Source organism: Bombus vancouverensis, unplaced genomic scaffold (assembly GCF_051014615.1).
Source record: "Bombus vancouverensis nearcticus unplaced genomic scaffold, iyBomVanc1_principal scaffold0046, whole genome shotgun sequence".
Classification (NCBI taxonomy): Eukaryota; Metazoa; Arthropoda; class Insecta; order Hymenoptera; family Apidae; genus Bombus; species Bombus vancouverensis.
In genome coordinates, this window is record NW_027468937.1 from 152,674 (window position 1) to 176,737 (window position 24,064).

At 40.8% G+C, this 24,064-nt stretch overlaps 1 protein-coding gene across 1 annotated transcript; it reads left to right on the top strand.

Annotated features, from left to right (window-relative positions):
- The first annotated feature begins 41 nt into the window (after nt 1-41).
- Nucleotides 42-21,910, top strand: LOC117161962 (uncharacterized). The gene is made up of 7 exons (XM_076627183.1): nt 42-476; nt 11,453-11,796; nt 11,909-11,999; nt 12,652-12,741; nt 12,972-13,061; nt 13,161-14,955; nt 21,876-21,910. Exons 6-7 carry the CDS (start codon nt 13,875-13,877, stop codon nt 21,908-21,910), a joined length of 1,116 nt encoding a protein of 371 aa, XP_076483298.1. The 5' UTR covers nt 42-476; nt 11,453-11,796; nt 11,909-11,999; nt 12,652-12,741; nt 12,972-13,061; nt 13,161-13,874.
- Nucleotides 21,911-24,064: the final 2,154 nt, after the last annotated feature.

Genomic DNA, 24,064 nt, shown 5'->3' on the forward strand with positions numbered 1-24,064 from the left:
AAAAGATCAAAAGAAAAGAAAAGAAAAGAAGAAAAATAATATGTTGTGGCAGTCTAAGTCGATCTAAGAAAATAGATAAAGGGAGGGAGGGGCATAGCTAGTTAATCTGGAAAGAATCCAAGCGTCAATTTCAAGCATTTACAGAGAATCAAGCGGGCTGGTTAAAGTCGTGAGTTGAGCAATTATCCCGCGTTAGGTTCAATCAGGTTAGTCCCACGCGAAATTGATCCAACCATGCGAAAACGAGTGTATTCTGATTTCTGTCGCAGATACTTCTGGCTAGTGCAGTACCTACACGGTGGTTGTTGAAACAGCCGCTTCTCATCTATTTTCCGCAGCGCGGACATCATCCTTTGATCCCTTACGACTAACGAAGTTTTCGAAGATGTACGGCAGTTTGAGATTCTACTTGAAAATGATCATGATTGTGGTCTGTGTGCCGTCTGCTCTTCTTTTTGTCCTTCCGTTAAAGACTGGTAAGTTGATACTGATTAATTATGCGATCGAAACCCTATATAATGCCTACAAAAATGCCGCTAATATAATATTCCTTCTTTCTTGTATCTGTCTGCCTCTCAGGTCGTTTTACTAATTACAATAAGTAATTTCGACTTCTTTGCGCTCTCTTTTAACGCATTCGAGACCAAAAGAAATTCATATCAGTCAGTAGGCAAGGGTATAATATACATATTTTATATATAACTTATGTAGTAATGTATATATCATGTTAATTTCATATTTTTTTTAATATAGAATTATTATATATGTCGGGATTACATTAGAATTAGGGTTAGAGGCGTGAAACGAATCTTCGTTTGGGTTACACGTTGTCGTTATGCAATAGAGAAGACATTGACTAGTGCAAATACGATTATTACAGAACCGGACAAGTAACCGTGGTAGTTAGGTACTCGAGAAACTAATGACAATGATCCTAGGTTCAATAACGAATCCGCGGTCGACGGGATGATAGATGAACGTACTCACAAAATCAAAGTCGGACGCGTAATATTCACTGATCGTAAAGAGTTACTCCTTTCATCAATGAGATCGCGAGCGAGAATGCCTTTCCCGTCCCGATGATGCCACAGAGGAAAACTATAATGGGGTGTGTCTAAGGATACGAGATCATCGGGTTCGTCGAGAAAAGCCTTCGTTCAGAAAGTAAGGGAAATTGGCGTTGCTGCTAATTGGTCAATCTCCATATCGGTGGTTAGAAAAAGATGCTAGCCGCCCTCGAGGGAAAGTTGCTAGTGGGAGACGCCGCTCGTTGAAAAATATGTCTCCCCTATCTTCCCGTAGTTGGGACAAAGACTGTTTGTCTGTTTGAAGGACTTTAGTTAACTAAACCTTAAGATTTATAACGGGCCCTCGGGCTAGCCGAACATGTACTGCGGAGACGCATCGACATCTGACAATCATATTACTCGAAGAATAGGGTCTGCGTGTGGCGAGCCACGGGACAGAAACCATTGGAATGTTTACTGTCGCGTGTCGCCACGAATATTTCTTTTAAGGAGAGCTATAGAATTACTCCATACCTTTGTTAAACAAAGCGTTCATCCCGTAACCGCGGCTACGTTCGGCGACTGACTGTCGCCTCGAGCCCAAGCTCATTATCACAACTCTTGAACAATTACAATAGCATTGAATAACTACAATTGTTCATTTACAGACTCCGGTGTTCTTTCATCTCCGACATATATATATTTTTTACATTTGTAGTTGCGCACAGATTTTATTAAAGAAAAGTGTTAACAATGTGTTTTCATAATTTATTTCTCGCGACTGACTTCCATTAATCCCTAATATTCCTGTCGCTATACGCGTGTAAATCTAACATGGCTGCTCGTAAATGTCCTCAGTAAAGTTATAGTGACGGATCTTTACTTTTGTTTAATATCGAAGTAATTTTCCGTCTGCCGCTCGTTTTTCCTTATTCTACCGCAATTAGAACATTTATTTATTAATATTGCTTTAAAGTGACAAAGGTATTGTTCGTGTGAATATACGTATATATATATATATTTATGTTGTGTGTCATTTTAATATGGCTAATGTTTTGTAATTCTTCGATTGCGTTATTTATTGTTTTGAGTAGTTTATTTTATAGAGTATTCGATAATATAAATATATATATATATATATACGTATTCATATGCATATTTCTCTTGGCAGTGTAGTATTCATACGAAATGAAATGTCAATTATTTATTTATCCTTTACCGGAATGTAGGCTAGTTTTAAGTATGTATCTTAGATTATCGGTTTGATAGAATTCGCACACATATATATATTTCTGACAATGTAACCTTCATTTCTTTAATAATACAATATTGTATGTTTTATGTATTCGTTAAACTATTAGTTTTTGACTTCATGTATACTTATATTTCATAAATTGATAATATTGTATTTATTGCATAGTATTGGAAGCACTGTCTCTAATATTTACTAGGTTATTACATGTTCGGCATATATGTTTATACTTATATGTAACTCTCCAAATTGATTGATTGAAATATATTTATATATATATATATTCCTGGCGTTTCAATTATTTTCCCCTTTTGTAGTTATTCTTATTTCCTGGTTTATTTAGAATTGTGTGTATATGTATTTTGTTTATTGGTTGGATCCGTTAATCGCCCTCGTTTTGTTAATCCTTCCTTTCGTTTCGTAGTGCCGTGTGTTCGTTTGTGCATTCAAATCCTTATTCGCGTGTTTTGTATAGAATGGTTTTCTTGTTCTTGTTACGGCGCGTGCGGAGCGCGGGACGTGACACTAGCTGTCATTTCCCTCCCGTTGGAGATATTTCGACGTTTAAGCGCTCGTTGAACTCCATTTTACACTGCAAATGTAACGCACTACCATTTAAGCGTCGAAACAAGCAAAATAGCTCGCAAATCGCGCAGATTTCGTCGATTTCGATGAAATCTAGTGTTACGTATTAGTTTATTGACATCGAACAAATTTTAAATTTAAATTTTACTGAAAAATTTTTTTTTGTTGAGTTTGAATTTAAGCTGAAGGGAAATGAATTGAAATGATATTATTGTGTATGTAATACTGATTTAGATTTCTAATTAATACGGTAGTTGCTGCCACCAGAAATAGTCTAAGGACTATTTCAAAATATCTTATTTTTATTATTTTTTTTGTTTATTGGGTAGCGTTAACTGACGCTTAATGCTACTGGTAAACGAATTCCACTTTTCGGCTAACCTGCTATGTGCAGGGATATTGGCACGGGAGAGGATTAAAGCTGGGAACAATAAATATTTGTCCTCGTTGAACGGATTTTTATTTGAATGTAGAATTGCTTAGATTATTACCTTTATATATATTTTATTAGCCGGATATATATATATTTTAGCGTTGCTGGATTGGATAGGAATGTGAGATTTTTCGTTGGTTTATATAAATTTATTTTTACGTTTGACTTCTTCTTCTCTTTTAATTTCGCTGTAATAGTTTGCCGTTAGAACCGAAACTCAATTCATTTACTACGATCAGTTCGCTGTGGAGTGCCGAAATGTGCAGATGTGTCTCTAGTGCCCAGCGTAGTCCGAAAACAACACGTGTCGCCCAACCGTCGAAAGAGAACACAGCCAAGTGTCCCTTACCCTTTAGGGAGAAGAAAATCCCACGCACCTAACCCCAACCCGAATACTGGCCTCATAGCCTCACGACTAGTTGTTCATTCCGAATTAACTAGCTCGATGATGGCCCAGCAATCGCGACCAGGCTCTCCGGAGCAGACTCGCAGGTACCCCGCGCTACCTCCCCCGTGGCAGAAGTGTAGCAGAACTCTCCGCACTAACGACGCTAATACTACAAAGAAATGGAAAATAGAAACAACAACGCAAATAAACACACACAACAGGTTCGCCGTATTGGAATCCTCAACCGACGCCATGGAAATCGTAGAACCGCCACCAAACCAATACTCACAGAGAATCCCCCCTCCCCCACCAATATTTGTGGACGACGTCATCGACATACAGACAATGATCAAGTCCCTAGAGAGAGATATCTGCAAGGAGGAATATAACCTTAAGATAAGTAACAATAAAGTAAAAATACTGCCGACGAACCCAGAAGCTTACAGAAAACTCACCAAGACACTCAGGACCCTGAACGCCAACTTCCACACCTACCAACTCAAACAGGAAAGGCCTTTCCGGGTGGTCCTACGAAACATACACCACTCAGCAGACATAGACGAACTCAAATACGAACTCTCAAAACTCGGCCACGAAGTCATCAACGTAAGTAATATAAGGCATAGAGTCTCGAAAGACCCGTTATCCTTATTCTTCCTAGACATTAAACAAAAGCCGAACAATAAAGAAATCTACAACATCAGTCGCCTAATGAACGCGATAATAAAGATCGAACCACCGCTCGTGAAAAAAGAAATAGTGCAATGCAAAAGGTGCCAAAGGTACGGTCATACGCAGAAATACTGCAACCATACTTTCCGCTGCGTTAAATGCGCAGGCACTCACTCCACTGACCAGTGCGCCAAATCACCGGAAACCCCAGCGAAATGCATCCACTGCCAAGGGGACCATCCTGCCAACTACAAAGGCAGCCCAGCATATAAAACACTATACACGAACAGGTACCCTAAGCTCAGAGCAAAAGAGGTATCCAACCAAACACCCAGCCCGCCGAAATTCACGACTACCCCAACCCCCTCAACCAACCAAACACCCAGTCCTACCAAATTCATCTCCACCTCAACCTCCTATGCCCAAGCAGTACAAGGCATCCAAAATAACCCGAACAGCCAAAGGAATCTTCCCCAAAACAGTGTCCCCAACCCACCTAACACAGACAACTCCTCTAGGCTTGAAAAGCTAATAGAGAAACAATCAGAGCAAATAAATCACTTGCTATCGCTACTAACACTCATCGTGGAAAAATTAACACGCCCCGACTCAAAATAAAACCAAGGCGCATAGCACTCTGGAACGCCAACGGTCTAGCGCAACACAAACTTGAACTAGAACTCTTCTTAAAACACCAGCAAATCGACGTAATGCTCGTATCGGAAACCCACTTCACCGACAAGAGCTACCTGAAAATAAATGGTTACAAATTCTACCATACCCAACACCCCAGCGGAAAGGCCCACGGTGGCACCGGAATAATAATCAAAGCAAGTATTAAGCACTACGAACTTCCATCATTCCAGAAAGACTACCTCCAAGCAACAAACGTAGCAATAGAAGACTGTCATGGCTCAATCACCACCTCAGCAGTATACTGCCCTCCCAGTCACTCCATCGCCAAAGAAGACTTTGATAACTTCCTGGACACCCTGGGCAATAGATTCATAGTTGGAGGAGACTATAACGCCAAGCACATCCAATGGGGCAGCAGACTGGTTACAGCAAGAGGCAAAGACCTCTTAAACAGCATAACAAACAACACCTCAACTACCTCACCACATACGAACCCACATACTGGCCCACTGACACCAACAAAATACCCGACCTTCTCGACTTCTTCATAACTAAAAATATCCCATCAAGACACGTCCAGATCAACTCCTCGGCTGATCTCTACTCTGATCATTCTCCCGTGATAGCAACAGTCAGTTCAACAATCATCGAGAATACACCTAATGGCTCCATTCACAACCAACACACCAACTGGCAGCTCTTCAGAGAAGTCTTTACACACTCAACCTCAGCCTTCACCCCACTAAAAACAAAGGAAGAAATCGAAGCAGCCACGGGATACTTAAACACGAGCATAATAAACGCAATCTGTCTCTCCACACCGACAAAGCCATTTAACAGCAAACAAGAATATCCCCAATACATACTAAAAAAAATAGCAGAAAAACGTAGACTAAGAAGAGTATGGCAGACCCATAGAACACCGGATGACAAACGCAAACTAAACAACGCAACTAGAAAGCTATCCAGAACCTTAAAAAACTATAAAAACGACTGTTTCCATAAATACCTCGCCAGCTTATCCCCCACAGCCGACTCCAACTACTCACTATGGAAGGCCTCCAGGAAACTCACACGCCCCCCACAAATAATCCCACCTATCCGCCGTCCGCAAGGTGGATAGGCGCGAAGCCCTATAGAAAAAGCCGACCTGTTTGCTAAACACTTGTTAAAAGTATTCAAACCCCATTCCCCCAAAGCCGCCGCGGACGTTACTGAATACCTGCACACCCCCTTCCAAATGTCCCCTCCTATCGAACCCTTCTCCTCTGCAGAGACTATAGAAACAATCAGTCGCCTAAACCCCAAGAAAGCAGCAGGACACGACCTAATAGGCAATAAAGCAATCAAGGAACTTCCCACAAAAGGGATAGCACTCATCACATCGATTTTTAATGCTATCCTTCGCCTGGAACACTATCCTAAGGCCTGGAAAATCTCATTGGTTACCCTCATCCCTAAACCCGGTAAACCGATATACGAAACCTGCTCCTATCGCCCAATCAGTCTTTTACCTACCCTGTCCAAACTATTCGAGAAGATGCTCACGAACCGACTCCTTCCAATCCTAGAGAACTTGAAAACACTCCCAGATCTCCAATTCGGCTTCCGAAAACATCATTCTACAGTAGAGCAAATCCACCGCTTAACTCATACGATCAGCCAAACACTCGAAAAGAAAAAATATTGCTCAGCGGTTTTCCTAGACATCCAACAGGCATTCAACAAAGTATGGCATGAAGGGCTACTATACAAGCTTAAAAAGATCCTACCTCACCCCTACTACTCCATCCTAAAATCTTACCTAACCAATAGACAATTCATGGTTAAATGCCTAGACGCCACTTCCGCAACATTCCCAATAGAAGTCGGCATACCCCAAGGTAGTGTCCTCGGACCCCTACTGTACTCCATCTACACTGCCGACCTACCTATATCAAACGATATAACAATAGCGACATTTGCAGACGACACAGTGCTATTAGCTACCCACGCAGACCCGGCAATAGCCTCATCCACTCTCCAGCGAAGTCTCGACTCCATGGAAAAGTGGTTTTACAAATGGGGCTTCAAAGTCAACGAAAAGAAATCCTCACATGTAACCTTCACGCTCCGAAAACAAACCTGCCCCCAGGTCACCATCAACAATGCAACAGTTCCTAGCAGGGACACAGTCCGATACCTGGGCATGACCCTGGACAGGAGACTAACGTGGAAGACACACATCTCAGATAAAACGAAGCAACTAAAGGACAAACTAAAAAAACTCTATTGGCTCACGGGCCGACGCTCCAAACTAAACATACAGAATAAAATTACCCTCTACAAGACCGTAATAAAATCTGTCTGGACCTACGGAATCCAACTATGGGGAACAGCAAGTAACTCCAACATCGAAATACTACAACGATTCCAATCGAAAACGCTAAGAGCCTTAATAGACGCACCTTGGTATGTTACCAACGAAACCATCCATCGCGACCTCAAGATACCTACAGTCAAAGAGGAAATAGCAAAATATAGCGACAGATATAGCAAAAGAGTCAACAAACACCGAAACCCCCTAATCACTGGACTACTCGATACGACGGACCAGATTCGCAGGCTGAAGAGGCACTACCCGCTAGACCTAAACGTTAGATTCATTTAATTATCCAAATTAAGCATATGCACTTACTTATAATACTTATAAATTATACCTATCTATAATAAGTATTAACTTATTGTAAATAAACAGCCATGTCACTGCGCCACGCCAGAAAAATTACTGAAAATTCTCAACGCGAGAATTGATTGTAATTTCAACAAATAAATAAAAAAAAAATTTACTACGATGGATTCTGTTACCACGATTTTCTTGCCTTTTGAGTTTAATACTCGAGGATGATTCTAACGATCCTCTCTGTGTGGGACTCGTGTGATTTCGCAAGCCTTGCCCATAGACGGGTAGTATTTTACCAACAGTGGGAGGAGGAATGCGAAGATCGACGGGTGTTTTTTTGATAATCGAAAACACCGTTTGCACAAGCCAACACAGCGAACGATCCTTTGGTTAAATTTCCGAAGGGAAATTGTTCTGCTATTTCTCTCTTACAATCGCATGCACGATGGCAAGAATATCGATTATTAGCAATGCCGGTATTGCTCTTAATTTTCGATTGACCCCGACGATGTATTTAATAGTCCTTTTTGTGCGGGATTTGTGTGATTTCGCTAGCCTTGCCCAAAGACGGGCAATATTTTGCCAACAATGGGAGGAGAAATGCGAAGATCAGTGGGTGTTTCAGTAGCTGAAAACACCGTTCGCACAAGCCGACACAGCGGACAACTCCTTTGTTTAAAGTTTAAACAATGATTCTATCTTCAAAACTGTTCACGAAAATAAAACGAGACCGATGATAGGAAGTTCTAATTCGATTCTCGAGGGCAACGAAATTATCAGAGAAAAAGGAAATTCTCAAAATTAATTTTCTTACCTTGAGGAGTAGGCGCTGTCTGGCGCCATTACCTCAGCTGCTCCAGTGGTCGTCGAAGTTTTTGCTGGGTTTATTACTTGAACTCGAATATAGTTTACTATCAACTTTTACTTTATTTATCTATTTCGATACAGACAGAACAATTTACTAACTGGATTAATACCGCAATTACAATGCGCGTTCAAAAATAAAATTTTCTTTTTACTTAGTCGCGGCTCTCTTTTCTTGACCGAAAAACTAAAGACCCCGAAGCGCAAAATACTATACAAAATTTCTAAAGATGAGCGCAATAACGAACGTAGTAACAATGAACTCAAAGAGTGAACAAAATAATTATGAACCGTAATAACGAAGATCGCAATAATAATGAACAAAGAATAATGAACGGTAATAACAATGATCACTATAATAATGAGCGAAGAATAATGAGCGTAATAAGAATGTTTACCAGAATAATAATGAACAAAGAATAATGAACGAAGAATAATGTAATAAGAATGTTCACCAGAATAATAATGAGCAAAGAATAATGAACGAAGAATAATGAACGTAATAAGAATGTTCACCGGAATAATAATGAGCAATGAACGTAATAAGAATGTTCACCAGAATAATAATGAGCAATGGACGTAATAAGAATGTTCATCGGAATAATAATGAGCAATGGACGTAATAAGAATGTTCACCGGAATAATAATAATGAGCACTGCTCTACGTTGCTTTGCGTATTTATAATGCCATCCCCCACGGGGTGGTGGTCCGCTGGGGGTACGCTTATGATTGTTTTTGCGATTTTGATGTTTTTCCCTTTCTTGTTGTTACCCTAGGTTTCGGAGATCGACGCTCGAACAATGTTTGCGGAGGCATTTCCATCAGAGGTTCCTTATTATTATTATTTTTTTTCTTTTAAATGTCTTTTGTTTTTATGTATGATATATATATATATTTTTTTTAAATGTGATATCTATTTTATGTTTGTAAAATATATGTATTTTAATTTTATATTTCCCCCTTTTTAATATATATATATATATATATATATATATATATATATATGTCGGAGATGAAAGGAAAGCCGAAGCCCTTCCTTGGAAATTTTGGGAACATCCTCTAGTACCTTAGCCTAGATTTTATTATAGTTGTAATTGTTTAAGATTTGTAATAAGCGAGATTGGGTTCGAGGTGACAATCGGTCGCTGAACGTAGCCACGGTCACGGGATGGATGTTTTATCTAACGGAGGTCTGGAGTGGTTGTATGTGTTTTCCGAGAAATGTGGTTGTGGCGGCATGCGGCCTCGAGAGCGGGCCGAGCCACGTGTGATGTTGCCTCGGAGGTGCCGATGCAATGGGACATACATTGTATTTAGTAACCAAAACTCCAGGCAGAAACTGCCTAGCAACGGCGTTTGGAACTTTCTCGATGCTTCCAACGAGTGTGCCTAGCAACGGCGTTTGGAACCTTCTCGATGCTTCCAAACGGGTATAGAAAACAAAATGCAATCGTACAGGGAGAAAAATCTCCACGAGGCTGGCATTCTTGCGATTGCCTTGGAGAGTGATACATCGAGCTTTTTCGACGATCGCATTTGCGTCTAAGTTAGTTTCGCTTAGTAAGGAGTTATCCCGGTGACCGTGGATTCGTTTGAACTCAAACATTGCTAATAGTATTATTTAATTTAATTATTCGTAGATCGTATTATTCATTAGGCTTAGTGTTTGTTAGACTTATTATTAGTTGTACTTATTATTTGTTAAGCTTAGTGATAGACCTGTATATACGTGTAAATAAAATCTCGGCTTTGTGAGACGATGGCTAGTCCACATGAAGAGTCGTCGCGCGCCCAAAATTCGAATCCTGATCCGACATATATATGTCGGGTTTACATTAGAATTAGGGTTAGGGGCGTAAAGCGAATCTTCGTTTGGACTACACGTCATCGTTATGCAATAGAGAAGACATTGGCTAGTGCAAATACGATTACCATAGAACCGGACAAATAACCGTGGTAATTAGATACTCGAGAGACTAATGACAATGATCCTAGGTTCAATAACGAATACGCGGGCAACGGGACGGTAGTCGTACGCACTGGCAAAAATCTAAGTCGAATTCTGTGTTAATATTCGCTGACCGTAAGGAGTTAATCCTTTTTTTGTCGATGAGACCGCAAGAGAGAATGACTTTCCGTCCCGGTGATACCCCAGAGGAAAACTATGACGGGGTGTGACTAGGGACACGAGATCATCGGATTCGTCGGGGACATCCTACGTTCGGAAAGTAAGGGAAATTGACGTTGCTGCTAATTGGCCAATCTCCATATCGGTAGTTAGAAAAGGATGCTAGCTGCCCTTGAGGGAGGGTTGCTAGTGGGAGACGTCGTTCGTGGAAAAATAAGTCTCTCCTGTCTTCCCGTAACTGGGACAAAGACTGTGTATCTGTTGAAGGATTTTAGATAACTAGATATTAGTGTTTATGACGGTCCTCGGGCTAGCCGATCACGTACTGTGGAGACGCGTCGACATCTGGTAAACATCCTGCCCGGAGAATAGGATCTGCGTGTGGCAAGCTACGGGACAGAAACCGTTGGAATGTTTACTGCCACGTGCGGCTACAAATCTTTCTTTTAAGGAGAGCTATAGGATTACTCAATGCCTTTGTTAGATGGAGAGTTCGTCCCGTTGACCGCGGCCACGTTCGGCGACTAATTGTCGCCTTGAGCCCAAGCTCATTGTCACAAGTCTTAAACAAATACAATTGGTTCGAATGACGGCAAATCGTTTAGTTACAACTGTAGATTTTAATTACAATGTTTTTATGGATTTTCCCGAGGTTTCAGAGGGAAGGCACCGGTGTCCTCTTATCTCCGACATATATATAAAACACTATATTTTGTAAATATTTATATAGTAAAATAGTCCGTCCACTATCTTGGTCGCTAAGACCGCTTCGCTAACATCGAATTGTTTTGTTATAATGTCGGAATATTTCCTTGGTTTTCCAGTTTCTTGTTGCTGCCTTGACTGTTTCGGTAGTATCTGGTTCAGTATTCCATAAGTATTCACTTAAGATTGGCAGTAGGCCTCTTGTAACTGCGTTGGCTTTAATGTATATCTTCCGATGTGAGTAACGAGCTTCTTATTATTATCAATTTCTATTCCAAGATGGTTTACAACATTCTTCCCCTTTTTAGGTTATGATTGGTTACCTCGGTATTTATTACCTTCGATATCTTCATACCGTCGTATATTATGTTTTGCAAAGTTGGATCCGTAGCCAATTCTCGTGGAGTTCCTGCATGCACATTTCCTTTAAGGATGATTGGTTGCATACAAACCTCGTTAACTTGTAAGATACCTTTTCTTGTTTGCTAAGACCATTCCGTCGGTGTTGAATCGTTTGTTATAATGTCACTAATTTTTAACTTTCCAATTTTCTCACGTCTTCTTGGTCATTCCAGTAGTATCGACTGCGATTCTTCGTACACATTTACTCCAATTTGGTAGCTGGTTTCTCATCACTGCGTTGACCCTTGTATAAACTTCTTCGATGTGAGTAGTAAATTATCGTTGTCACTCACCTAACCTATCTTAGTTATTTCTTAACTCTTCCTGCACTTATTAACTGATTTTATTTCTTCTTATTAAAGACCGCTGTGTCAACGCTGAGTTATTTCGTTATAATGTCATTAACTTTCCTGATTTTTTCGGTTTTATTTTCCATTAGCGAACTGTAAGTTTGTTGTCGAGCATCAATTATTGATTGTTGTGCTTCGTTTAGTTTAATTGAAATATAATTGTAAATTTTTAATAGTATTATTTTCTTCCATATATATTAAGGCAATTGAAGTTAGTTTATTTATTCGTTTCTGCTGACAGTCGTATACTATGTTCTACGGAGTGGGTCAACAGTTTGTTTCTGCGAAATTCCTGCATGTACGTTTTCTTCTACTATGATTAATTGTGCACTAGGTACTTTTAACTTTCACTGCTTTTAATTATTTTATTGAATTAACATATTGTGTATTTAAATGATGGTTAGAACATAATAATATTCCTTTTTCTTTTACGTTTCTACTATCTGCATGATTCGATAAGCACTGTCACACTTCCTTTGAGTTAGGCACAATATTGTTATAGTATAATTTAGTAATATTATGTTTTGTATTGAAACAATTGAAGTTAATTCTTCCATTTGTTTCAGTTGGCTGTCATACCTTGTGTTCTATGGATATGGACACATAACCTGACTTCGCATATACACTTCCTTCTACGATGAGTAATTGTTCACGAGGTACTTTCCACTTCCACTGTTTCGTAATTATTTTATTGAATGACACATTTTATAATTAATGGTTAGAACGCACATAATAATTTTCTTTTTCCTTTTAGGTTTGTACTATCTGCATGATTCGATAAGCAGTGTCACACTTCCTTTGCTTCAGGCACAATATTGTTATAAACATTTAGTAGTATTATGTTTTGTATCGGAACAATTAAAGTTAATTCCTACATTTGTTTCAGCTGGCTGTCGTAGATTATGTTCTACGGATATGGACACATAACCTGTCTTCGCACATACACTTCCTTCTACGATGAGTAATTGTTCACGAGGTATTTTCCACTTCCACTGTTTTGTAATTATTTTATTGAATTACACATTTTATATTTAAGTAATAGAGCACGCATATTAATTTTCCTTTTTCCCTTTAGGTTACCACTATCTGCAGTATTCGACAAGCAGTGTTGTTCCATAGTTGTAATTGCTTAAGATTTGTAATAAGCGAGATTGGGTTCGAGGTGACAATCGGTCGCTGAACGTAGCCACGGTCACGGGATGGATGTTTTATCTAACGGAGGTCTGGAGTGGTTGTATGTGTTTTCCGAGAAATGTGGTTGTGGCGACATGCGGCCTCGAGAGCGGGCCGAGCCACGTGTGATGTTGCCTCGGAGTTGCCGATGCAATGGGACATACATTGTATTAGTAATCAAAACTCCAGGCAGAAACTGCCTAGCAGCGGCGTTTGGAACTTTCTCGATGCTTCCAACGAGTGTGCCTAGCAACGGCGTTTGGAACCTTCTCGATGCTTCCAAACGGGTATAGAAAACAAAATGCAATCGTACAGGGAGAAAAATCTCCACGAGGCTGGCATTCTTGCGATTGCCTTGGAGAGTGATACATCGAGCATTTTCGATGATCGCATTTGCGTCTAAGTTAGTTTCGCTTAGTAAGGAGTTATCCCGGTGACCGTGGATTCGTTTGAACTCAAACATTGCTAATAGTATTATTTAATTTAATTATTCGTAGATCGTGTTATTCATTAGGCTTAGTGTTTGTTAGACTTATTATTAGTTGTACTTATTATTTGTTAAGCTTAGTGATAGACCTGTATATACGTGTAAATAAAATCTCGGCTTTGTGAAACGATGGCTAGTCCACATGAAGAGTCGTCGGGCGCCCAAAATTCGAATCGTGATCCGACATCAGAAGTGGGATTAGAACCGTTTAAAGTGCTACAAGAGCAAATGGTCCTTATGCGCGAGTTAATTCAGACGCTTGCGCACAAACCGGGGGAGCAAAGGCCGAGTACGGAATCTAAGGATGCAACGTTACCACGTTTTGACCACGAAGGCGCGGGCGCCGATCCATCCGCGTGGTGCTCTCATGCTGATCTGATTTTGAAAGACCACCCGATGCAAGATAGTGCGTTACTTTCCGCTCTAAATCGCGCCCTAAGGGGTTCTGCTGCGCATTGGCTTTCACAAATGGTGCGCGGTGGAAAGCTTACCTGGCCAACGTTTAAGGAACAATTTCTTTCGCGTTTTGGTGGCAGAGAGACAGCCGCTTCTGCGTTAATAAGGATATCCAGAGAACGACCGTCGGAGACTGAATCCCCGGGAGCGTACGGTAGTCGCCTCCGCTCCATGCTGCAGATGAAGTTGCAAGATCTAACGATGCCCGAAGTGATCAATGCCCTCGCCCTTTATATACTGAGTTCACAAGATCGACGCTTTCGGCGACTAACGCTCGCGAATAATATCAGGACGGAGGACCAATTTCATGATGAAATGAGGATTCTCCCTTACAACGATCAGCCGACATTTTCGCCAAGAAATTCACTAACGGAACCTGAAGTTAAACGAAGCAGGCTATCAGTTCCTCGGATTAAGTGCTACCGCTGTGGTGCTCACGGACATAGGAGAACGGAGTGTCGCCTGCAAACACAAACGGGGAAGGAGCAGGATATACGAAACCCGAAGGAAAAACGACCAGCCGCATCGTCGAAGGTGACCTGCTTCAAATGCCACGAGGAGGGACATATCGCGCCTAATTGCCCATCATCGCGGAAAAGAAACTACGATTCCATTGACGAACGCCGGATCGACTCCTGTGTAGTGGAAGCTCCGGCTGGTAGATTAAGCCATCTGGGTGAGTCGTTTCCATTTTACTTTGATTCTGGGGCCGAGTGTTCGTTAATCAAAGAGTTCCTAGCCTCGAAATTTTCGGGTAAAAGAATAACCGATGTGGTAGTGATGCGGGGGATCGGGAATACTTGTATTAAGAGTACACTTCAGATTTTGTCCACTGTTTGTATTAACGGTCTTACATTGGAGATAGTTTTTCATGTCCTTGCTGACGATTACCTAAAATACGACATCATGATTGGTCGCGAGATTTTGAGCCAGGGATTCGACGTAAATATCACGCAAAATAGCCTCGTTATTTGTAAAACAAATGTCGTTAACGCTTGTGGTAAAGTCGCAGAAGATGCGGTCAACATTAACGAGGTTGACACTGATGTGATCGGTAACTATAAAGATCGATTAATCTCTGTTCTCGAAAAATTTAAAGAATCATTCATTACGGGTTTCCCGCGTACTCGCGTCAGTACGGGCCAGTTGGAAATACGGTTAATTGATCCCAACGTCACCGTGCAGAGAAGCCCTTACAGGCTTAGCGAGGAAGAGCGAAGAATAGTACGCGAGAGAATAGACGAATTAATTAAAGCACAAATTGTAAAACCTAGTAATTCGCCGTTCGCGAGCCCTATGATACTCGTGAAGAAGAAGGACGGCTCAGACAGATTGTGTGTAGACTTTCGAGCGCTGAATAAAAATACGGTCGCGGATCGGTATCCCTTACCCCTTATTGCTGACCAAATCGCGAGATTGCAGAGTGCGAGATACTTCATTAGCCTGGACATGGCTAGCGGATTTCACCAGATTCCCATTCACCCTAACTCGACGGAATATACTGCGTTCGTTACCCCCGACGGTCAATACGAATACGTGACGATGCCGTTTGGGTTGAAAAATGCACCAGCCGCTTTCCAGAGAGCCATTTTCAAGGCCTTAGGCGACCTCGCTTATTCGTATGTCGTTGTTTATTTGGACGACGTTCTAATAATCACCGACTCAATAGATCAAGCTCTAGAAAGGTTGCACACTGTACTAAACACTCTCGTAAACGCCGGATTTTCTTTCAATTTCGCTAAATGTTCTTTTCTGAAGACGTCGGTACTTTATTTGGGATATGTAATTCGTAACGGGGAAGTTCGTCCAAACCCGGGAAAAATACAAGCTTTGAATTCTTTACCTGCACCGTCGACCGTCACACAGCTTAGGCAGTTTATAGGTTTGGCCTCTTACTTCCGAAAATTTATTCCTAAATTTTCACAAGTGATGAAACCCTTGTACGCACTCACTTCTAGTAACAAGCACATGACTTGGACTGACAGGCACGAAAAGATAAGACAACAGATAATTTCCGTTCTGACCGACGCGCCGGTGTTAATGATATTTGATCCCAATCATCCCATAGAGCTACATACCGACGCTAGTTCGGAGGGATATGGAGCTATTTTAATGCATAGAGTCGAAAAGGAAAACAGAGTCATCGAATATTATAGTAAAAGGACCAGTCCCGCGGAATCTAGGTATCATTCGTACGAACTGGAGACACTAGCAGTAGTAAGCGCCGTCAAGCATTTCCGACACTACTTACATGGACGGAAATTCTTAGTAGTTACCGACTGTAATTCTTTGAAAGCCTCCAGCAACAAAGTAAACTTAAACGACCGGGTTTATAGGTGGTGGGCTTATTTGCAAACATTCGATTTTGACATCATGTATCGAGAGGGTAAACGAATGGCCCACGTAGATTTCTTTTCGCGAAACCCCGTAGACTTGAATCGCCGTATGATAGACAAGGTCGCAGAGAAAGAGATTAATCTGGCCGAGATCTCCGAAGACTGGCTATTAGCGGAACAACGTCGCGATCCGCAAATCTCCGAAATCGTTAATAAATTACAGAACGAAGAGCTCGCGGAAGATATCGCGAATACCTACGAACTGCGATCCGGTACACTTTACCGTAAAATACAACGAAAGGGCAGAACCCTTTGCTTACCCATTGTTCCGAGAGGTTTTAGATGGTCCGTCATCAACCATGTGCATCAGTCAATTATGCACTTAGGATGGGATAAAACGCTCGAGAAGCTCTATGAGTATTATTGGTTCGAGGGAATGGCGAAGTATGTTCGCAAATTTGTCGAGAACTGCCATGCTTGTAGAGTTTCGAAGGCTAGTTCAGGTAAAATACAGGCTGAACTGCATCCTATACCTAAGACCGGCATACCGTGGCATACGGTGCACATGGACATAACGGGCAAGCTGAGTGGCAAGAATGACTCGAAAGAGTATGTCGTCGTCCTGATCGATGCCTTTACGAAATTCGTGCACTTACATCACACACGCAAATTGGATTCGCTTAGCGTTATCAAGGCACTTAAGTCCGCCGTGTTTTTGTTCGGTAGTCCCTGTCGGATAATAGCAGATCAGGGTAGATGTTTCACGGGCCGGGAATTTCAAGAATTCTGTGCGAGCAAACAAATCAAAGTTCATTTGATCGCGACCGGTGCAAGTAGGGCCAATGGGCAAGTAGAACGTGTTATGAGCACGTTAAAAAATATGTTCACAACGGTAGAAACGACCGGGCGTTCATGGCAAGACGCGATCGGGGAGATGCAATTGGCTTTGAATTGCACCATCAACCGCGTAACCAAATCGAGTCCTTTAGAGTTATTGATTGGTAGAGCAGCAAGACCGTATGACTTATTACTACCTGATAACATCGAGGAAAAAGAAATAGATATCTCCAGTGTAAGACAACAGGCAATAAAAGAGATGGAAACTAGTGCTAGGTATGACAAAGAGAGATTCGATAAAACCAAAGCTAAAGTAGTTAGGTTTAATCCCGGTGATTTGGTACTACGCCAAAATGAAGAAAGGAACCAGACAAAATTGGATCCAAAATTCAGGGGTCCGTTTGTGATATCGGAGGTCCTGGAAGGAGACCGATATACCTTGAAAACACTGGATGGGAAAAGGTCATACAAGTACAGTCATGACAGGTTAAGGAAAATGCCGGATAGTTGCATTCCTGCGGAGTTGGATGTCTGTTGTGATGACGAGAACAGTGACCATGGCGATGTGAGTACCCCGATCCCAGAGGATCGTAGAATTATATGAGCCCAGGTGCGGCCATGGGACGGAGTTCAGTGCGGTCAGGCACTGGAAGTGACGATGTCACGAAGCTGGGAGCCGGTTTAGTACCGACAGCGACAATATCACGAGGTTGGAGCTGGTCTAGTACCGACAGCGACAATGTCACGGATTTGGAGCTGGTCTAGTACCGACAGCGACGATGTCACGAAGCTGGAGCTGGTCTAGTACCGACAGTGACAATGTCACGAGGCTGGAGGCGGTCTAGTGTTGACAGCGATCGTGTTACGAAGCTGGTTATGTAACGAACTTTGAGAGTATGTGCGATTCGAAGGATGAGACCCATTTGGGTGTGAAATCGAGAATGGTCCGTCATGTCATTACGACCCGACTGAAAGCACGCAGAATGCAACTGGCACTTTGAATGCTAATCACAATGATACTAATCTTGTTCCCTTTTGTTTTGTTGACGAAGGTACACCCGAGGACGTGTGATAGTCAGGACGGCCGTGTCGGAGATGAAAGGAAAGCCGAAGCCTTTCCTTGGAAATTTTGGGAACATCCTCTAGTACCTTAGCCTAGATTTTATTATAGTTGTAATTGCTTAAGATTTGTAATAAGCGAGATTGGGTTCGAGGTGACAATCGGTCGCTGAACGTAGCCACGGTCACGGGATGGATGTTTTATCTAACAGAGGTCTGGAGTGGTTGTATGTGTTTTCCGAGAAATGTGGTTGTGGCGACATGCGGCCTCGAAAGCGGGCCGAGCCACGTGTGATGTTGCCTCGGAGGTGCCGATGCAATGGGACATACATTGTATTAGTAATCAAAATTCCAGGCAGAAACTGCCTAGCAACGGCGTTTGGAACTTTCTCGATGCTTCCAACGAGTGTGCCTAGCAACGGCGTTTGGAACCTTCTCGATGCTTCCAAACGGGTATAGAAAACAAAATGCAATCGTACAGGGAGAAAAATCTCCACGAGGCTGGCATTCTTGCGATTGCCTTGGAGAGTGATACATCGAGCATTTTCGACGATCGCATTTGCGTCTAAGTTAGTTTCGCTTAGTAAGGAGTTATCCCGGTGACCGTGGATTCGTTTGAACTCAAACATTGCTAATAGTATTATTTAATTTAATTATTCGTAGATCGTATTATTCATTAGGCTTAGTGTTTGTTAGACTTATTATTAGTTGTACTTATTATTTGTTAAGCTTAGTGATAGACCTGTATATACGTGTAAATAAAATCTCGGCTTTGTGAAACGATGGCTAGTCCACATGAAGAGTCGTCGGGCGCCCAAGATTCGAATCGTGACCCGACATATATATATATATATATATATATATATATATATATATATATATATATATGTATCATCTCCGACATATATATATATATATATATATATATATATATATATATATATATATATATTAATCAATCAACTTGGAGAGTTACATATAAGTATAAACATATATGCCAGACGTGTAATAAACTAGTAAATATTAGAGACAGTTCTTCCAATACTATGCAACAAATACAATATTATCAATTTATGAAATATAAGTATATATGAAGTCAAAAACTAATAGTCTAACGAATACATGAAACATACAATATTGTATTATTAAGGAAATAAAGGTTACATTGTCAGAAATATATATATATGTGTGCGCATTAAATCAAATAGTAATGTAAGATATATACTTAAAACTAGCCTACATTCCGGTAAAGAGTTATAAAATAAGAACTACATTACTGTTTAGGAAATTCGAGGATTTGGGAATACAAATTATTGACTATATTTCCCACACAACAGTTATACATCTATATTACTCTCTGAAGAACGTCTTGCACGCACGCTGGTCGCCAACCGACTACCCTAGATTCTTCTAACATCTGGCAACAGTCTTTTGTCTCCACTAAGACCTTGACGCCCTCTAACCCTTACACACACACTCTCATGTACAGTGTAAATGTATCACTTCCCTAACAATTACGAAACGTGCATGTCTATATATAAATATATAAATAATCCATATTCTAAACTAAACCACTAATAATAATCTACAAAAGAAATAGAACACACAACGCAACACTTGGGACTAAGCGACAACCTGGCGATGGGCCAAACGCTCAAAATAATTAACACCGCAACGACTTGAGGAATTGCGTACAGAAATTCTATCATCAAACACAAATATGTAAACACACATTAAACACACAATAATCTAGAAACAAAACCTTAATACTATGTTGTCACAATACAAGATATATATGTATATATGAAATCAAATAATTGACACATAACCTCAAATACACAACATTACATCTCTAAAGAATCTAAATGAAAATCACATTGCCAGAAGTATATACATATATACGTGTGCGCGTGCGTGTTCTATCTTATTAAATGAAGTTAATATAAAATAAATAATTAACATTTCATTTCGTATGAATACTACACTGCCAGAAGAAATATGCATATGAATACATATTTATATATATGTGTGTGTGTGTATGTTTTATACTATCGAACACACTATAAAATAAACTACTCAAAACAATAAATAACGCTATCGAAGAATTAAAAAACATTAGTCATATTAATATGACACACAACATAAATATATATATATGTCGGAGATGAAAGGACACCGGAACCTTCGGATAGCCCCGCAACATTGCAATCTAAAGTCTACTATAACTGTAACTAAACTATTGTAGTTATTCAATCCGATTGTAATTGTTCGAGATTAGTGACGGTGAGCTTTGGCTCGAGGCGACAGTCTGTCGCCCAACGTAGCCGCGGTCAAGGGATGAACGCTTTGCCTAACAAAGGTATGGAGTAATTCTATAGCTCTCCTTAAAAGAAATATTCGTGGCGACACGCGACAGTAAACATTCCAACGGTTTCTGTCCCGTGGCTCGCCACACGCAGACCCTATTCTTCGAGTAAGATGATTGCCAGATGTCGATGCGTCTCCGCAGTACATGTTCGGCTAGCCCGAGGGCCCGTTATAAATCTTAAGGTTTAGTTAACTAAAGTCCTTCAAACAGACAAACAGTCTTTGTCCCAACTACGGGAAGATAGGGGAGACATATTTTCCAACGAGCGGCGTCTCCCACTAGCAACTTTCCCTCGAGGGCGGCTAGCATCTTTTTCTAACCACCGATATGGAGATTGACCAATTAGCAGCAACGTCAATTTCCCTTACTTCCTAAACGAAGGCTTTCCTCGACGAATCCGATGATCTCGTGTCGTTAGACACACCCCATTATAGTTTTCCTCTGTGGCATCATCGGGACGGGACGGGCATTCTTTGACGCGCTCCCGTCGACTAAAGAGTAACGTCTTTACGCTCAGCAATTATTTTTACGAGTCAGACTTAGATTCAGCGAGAACGCCCATCTGTCATCCCGTTGGCCGCGGATTCGTTATTGAACCGGAGATCACTGTCACTAGTGTCGCGGACGTCTCACCGCCGTGATAGATTGTCAAACCTGTGTTATTCATACCTGTGTCAATAAATCGTATCTTCGCTACACCGCAACGATGGCTACCTTCAATGAAGACTCCTCAAACACCGACAACCCTATCCCCACTTCCTCTCCGACATATATATATGTATATTCACACGAACAATACTATTGTCACTTTAAACAATGTTAATAAATAAATGTTCTAATTGCGGTAGAATAAGGAAAAACGTGCGACAGACGGAAAATTACTTCGATATCAAACAAAACTAAAGACCCGCCACTATAACTTTACTAATGATATTTATGAGCAGCCATGTTAGATTTACACGTGCGCATCGGAACAGTAACACGCGTTATGGCGACAGGAATCTTAGGGATTAATGGAAAACAGGCGCGAGAAACAAATCATGAAAACACATTGTTAACATTTTTCTTTAATAGATTCTATGAGCAACTACACTGTCAAATACAAATGAATATATATATATATATATTTAAAATATATATATATATTTAAAAAAAGGGGGGAAATATAAAATTAAATATACATATATTTAACAAACATAAAATAGATATCACATTTAAAAAATATATAAATATATATATATATGTAATATCGTGATGTAATATGCTTACAAAGAGTGGACAATAGAGATGTTAATCAGACAGAAAAAGACGATTGTTGATTAACCTGAACTACTCATACCAAACGTACAGAAAACAGCGCAATCCACACTCTCTCTCGGCAACGCCACTCGCAAACTCCGTCTCCGCTCGACTCGCACTCGGCTCCTCGACTCGCACTCTGTTTCTCGACTCGCACTCTGTTTCTCGACTCGCACACTCTGTTTCTCGACTAACACTCTGTTGTCCTTTTCCTAGGCCCACAGCACACGTATTCCGCAGACGCTCGTAGCCAGGGTTACGTAGGTCTTTTCCACGAAACTATGCACTTGAAAAGACCGATGACACATTGATGGGCCCGACGGCGCCTCGGCTCTCGCGACACTGTTCATAGTTCGCCCGATATTTCCCAGGCCTTTCGTCCACGATACTATATATATATATATATCGCGACACTGTTCATAGTTCGCCCGATATTTCCCAGGCCTTTCGTCCACGATACTATATATATATATATATATATCATACATAAAAACAAAAGACATTTAAAAGAAAAAAATAATAATAATAAGGAACCTCTGATGGAAATGCCTCCGCAAACATTGTCCGAACGTCGATCACCGAAGCCTAGGGAAACAACAAAAAAGGAAAAAACATTAAAATCGCAAAAACAACCATAATATGCGAATATCCAAACTTACGAAAAATAACTCGAAGAAGGAGGTCCTTGTTGTGGGAGAGCAGCGGAATTGCGCGTGTTGCCCGAGCAAACATCGAGATGTTTGATGCTGCAGCCGCCAGCCCTTGCACGCGCCGAAGAGACACGGGTAATTCCCACGGTACAAAACATAGAAGTTTCTCGCGGAAAAGACTAGACCAGCATGGAATGCTTCAAGCCTCCTAGACGCTAGCTCAGCAGAAGCACAGGACTGATAGGAACTAAGTCGAAGTATGGAACTCGCATTCTCTCACGTACGATTTCAAGAAATCCAAACTGCAACATCCCGATTCCCACGGAAGCGTACCCCCAGTGGACCACCACCCCGTGGGGGATGGCATTATAAATAAGCGTAGCAACATAGAGCAGAGCTCATTATAATTTACGTACCATATTGTGCTCATTATTATATTTTGTGTTCATTGTTATTACGGATCATTCGTATTACGCTCATTATACTTTGCGCATTAGTCTTTGTGATCATTCTTATTACGATTATTCTTTGTACTCATTACCATCGTGCTTTTTATTACGTTCGTTCAGAAATTTCGTATAGCATTTACTGTATTAATCAGATTAGTAAATTGTAAGGCGGGTATCTAGATAAAATAAATAAAGTAAAAATTGGAAATTAACTATATTCGAGTTCAAGTAATAAACCCAGAAGTAAAAACACCTACGATCACCGGAGCAGGCGAAGTAATGGCACCCGACAGCACTTTTTCCTCAAGGTAAGAAAATTAATTTTGAAAATTCCTTCTCTGATAATTTCGTTTCCCTCGAGAATCGAATTAGAACTTCCTATCATCGATCTCGTTTTATTTCCGTGAACGGTTTTGAAGATAGAATCATTGCTTAAACTTTACACAAGTCCCGCACAGAGAGGATCGTTAGAATCATCTTCGATTATTAAATTCAAAAGGCGAGAAAATCGTGGCAATAGAATCCATCGTAGCAAATGAATTGAGCCTCGGTTCTAACGACGAACCACTACAGCGAAATTAAAGGAGAAGAAGAAGTCAAACGTAAAAATAAATTTATATAAAACAACGAAAGATCTCACATTCCTATCCAATCCAGCAACGCTAAAATATATATATCCAGCTAATAAAATATATATATAATAACCTAAGCAATTCTACATTCAAATAAAAATCCGTTCAACGAGGACAGATATTTATTGTACCCAGCTTTAATCCTCTCCCGTGCCAGTATCCCTGCACATAGCAGGTTAGCCGAAAAGTGGAATTCGTTTGCCAGTTGTATTAAACGTCAGTTAACGCTACCC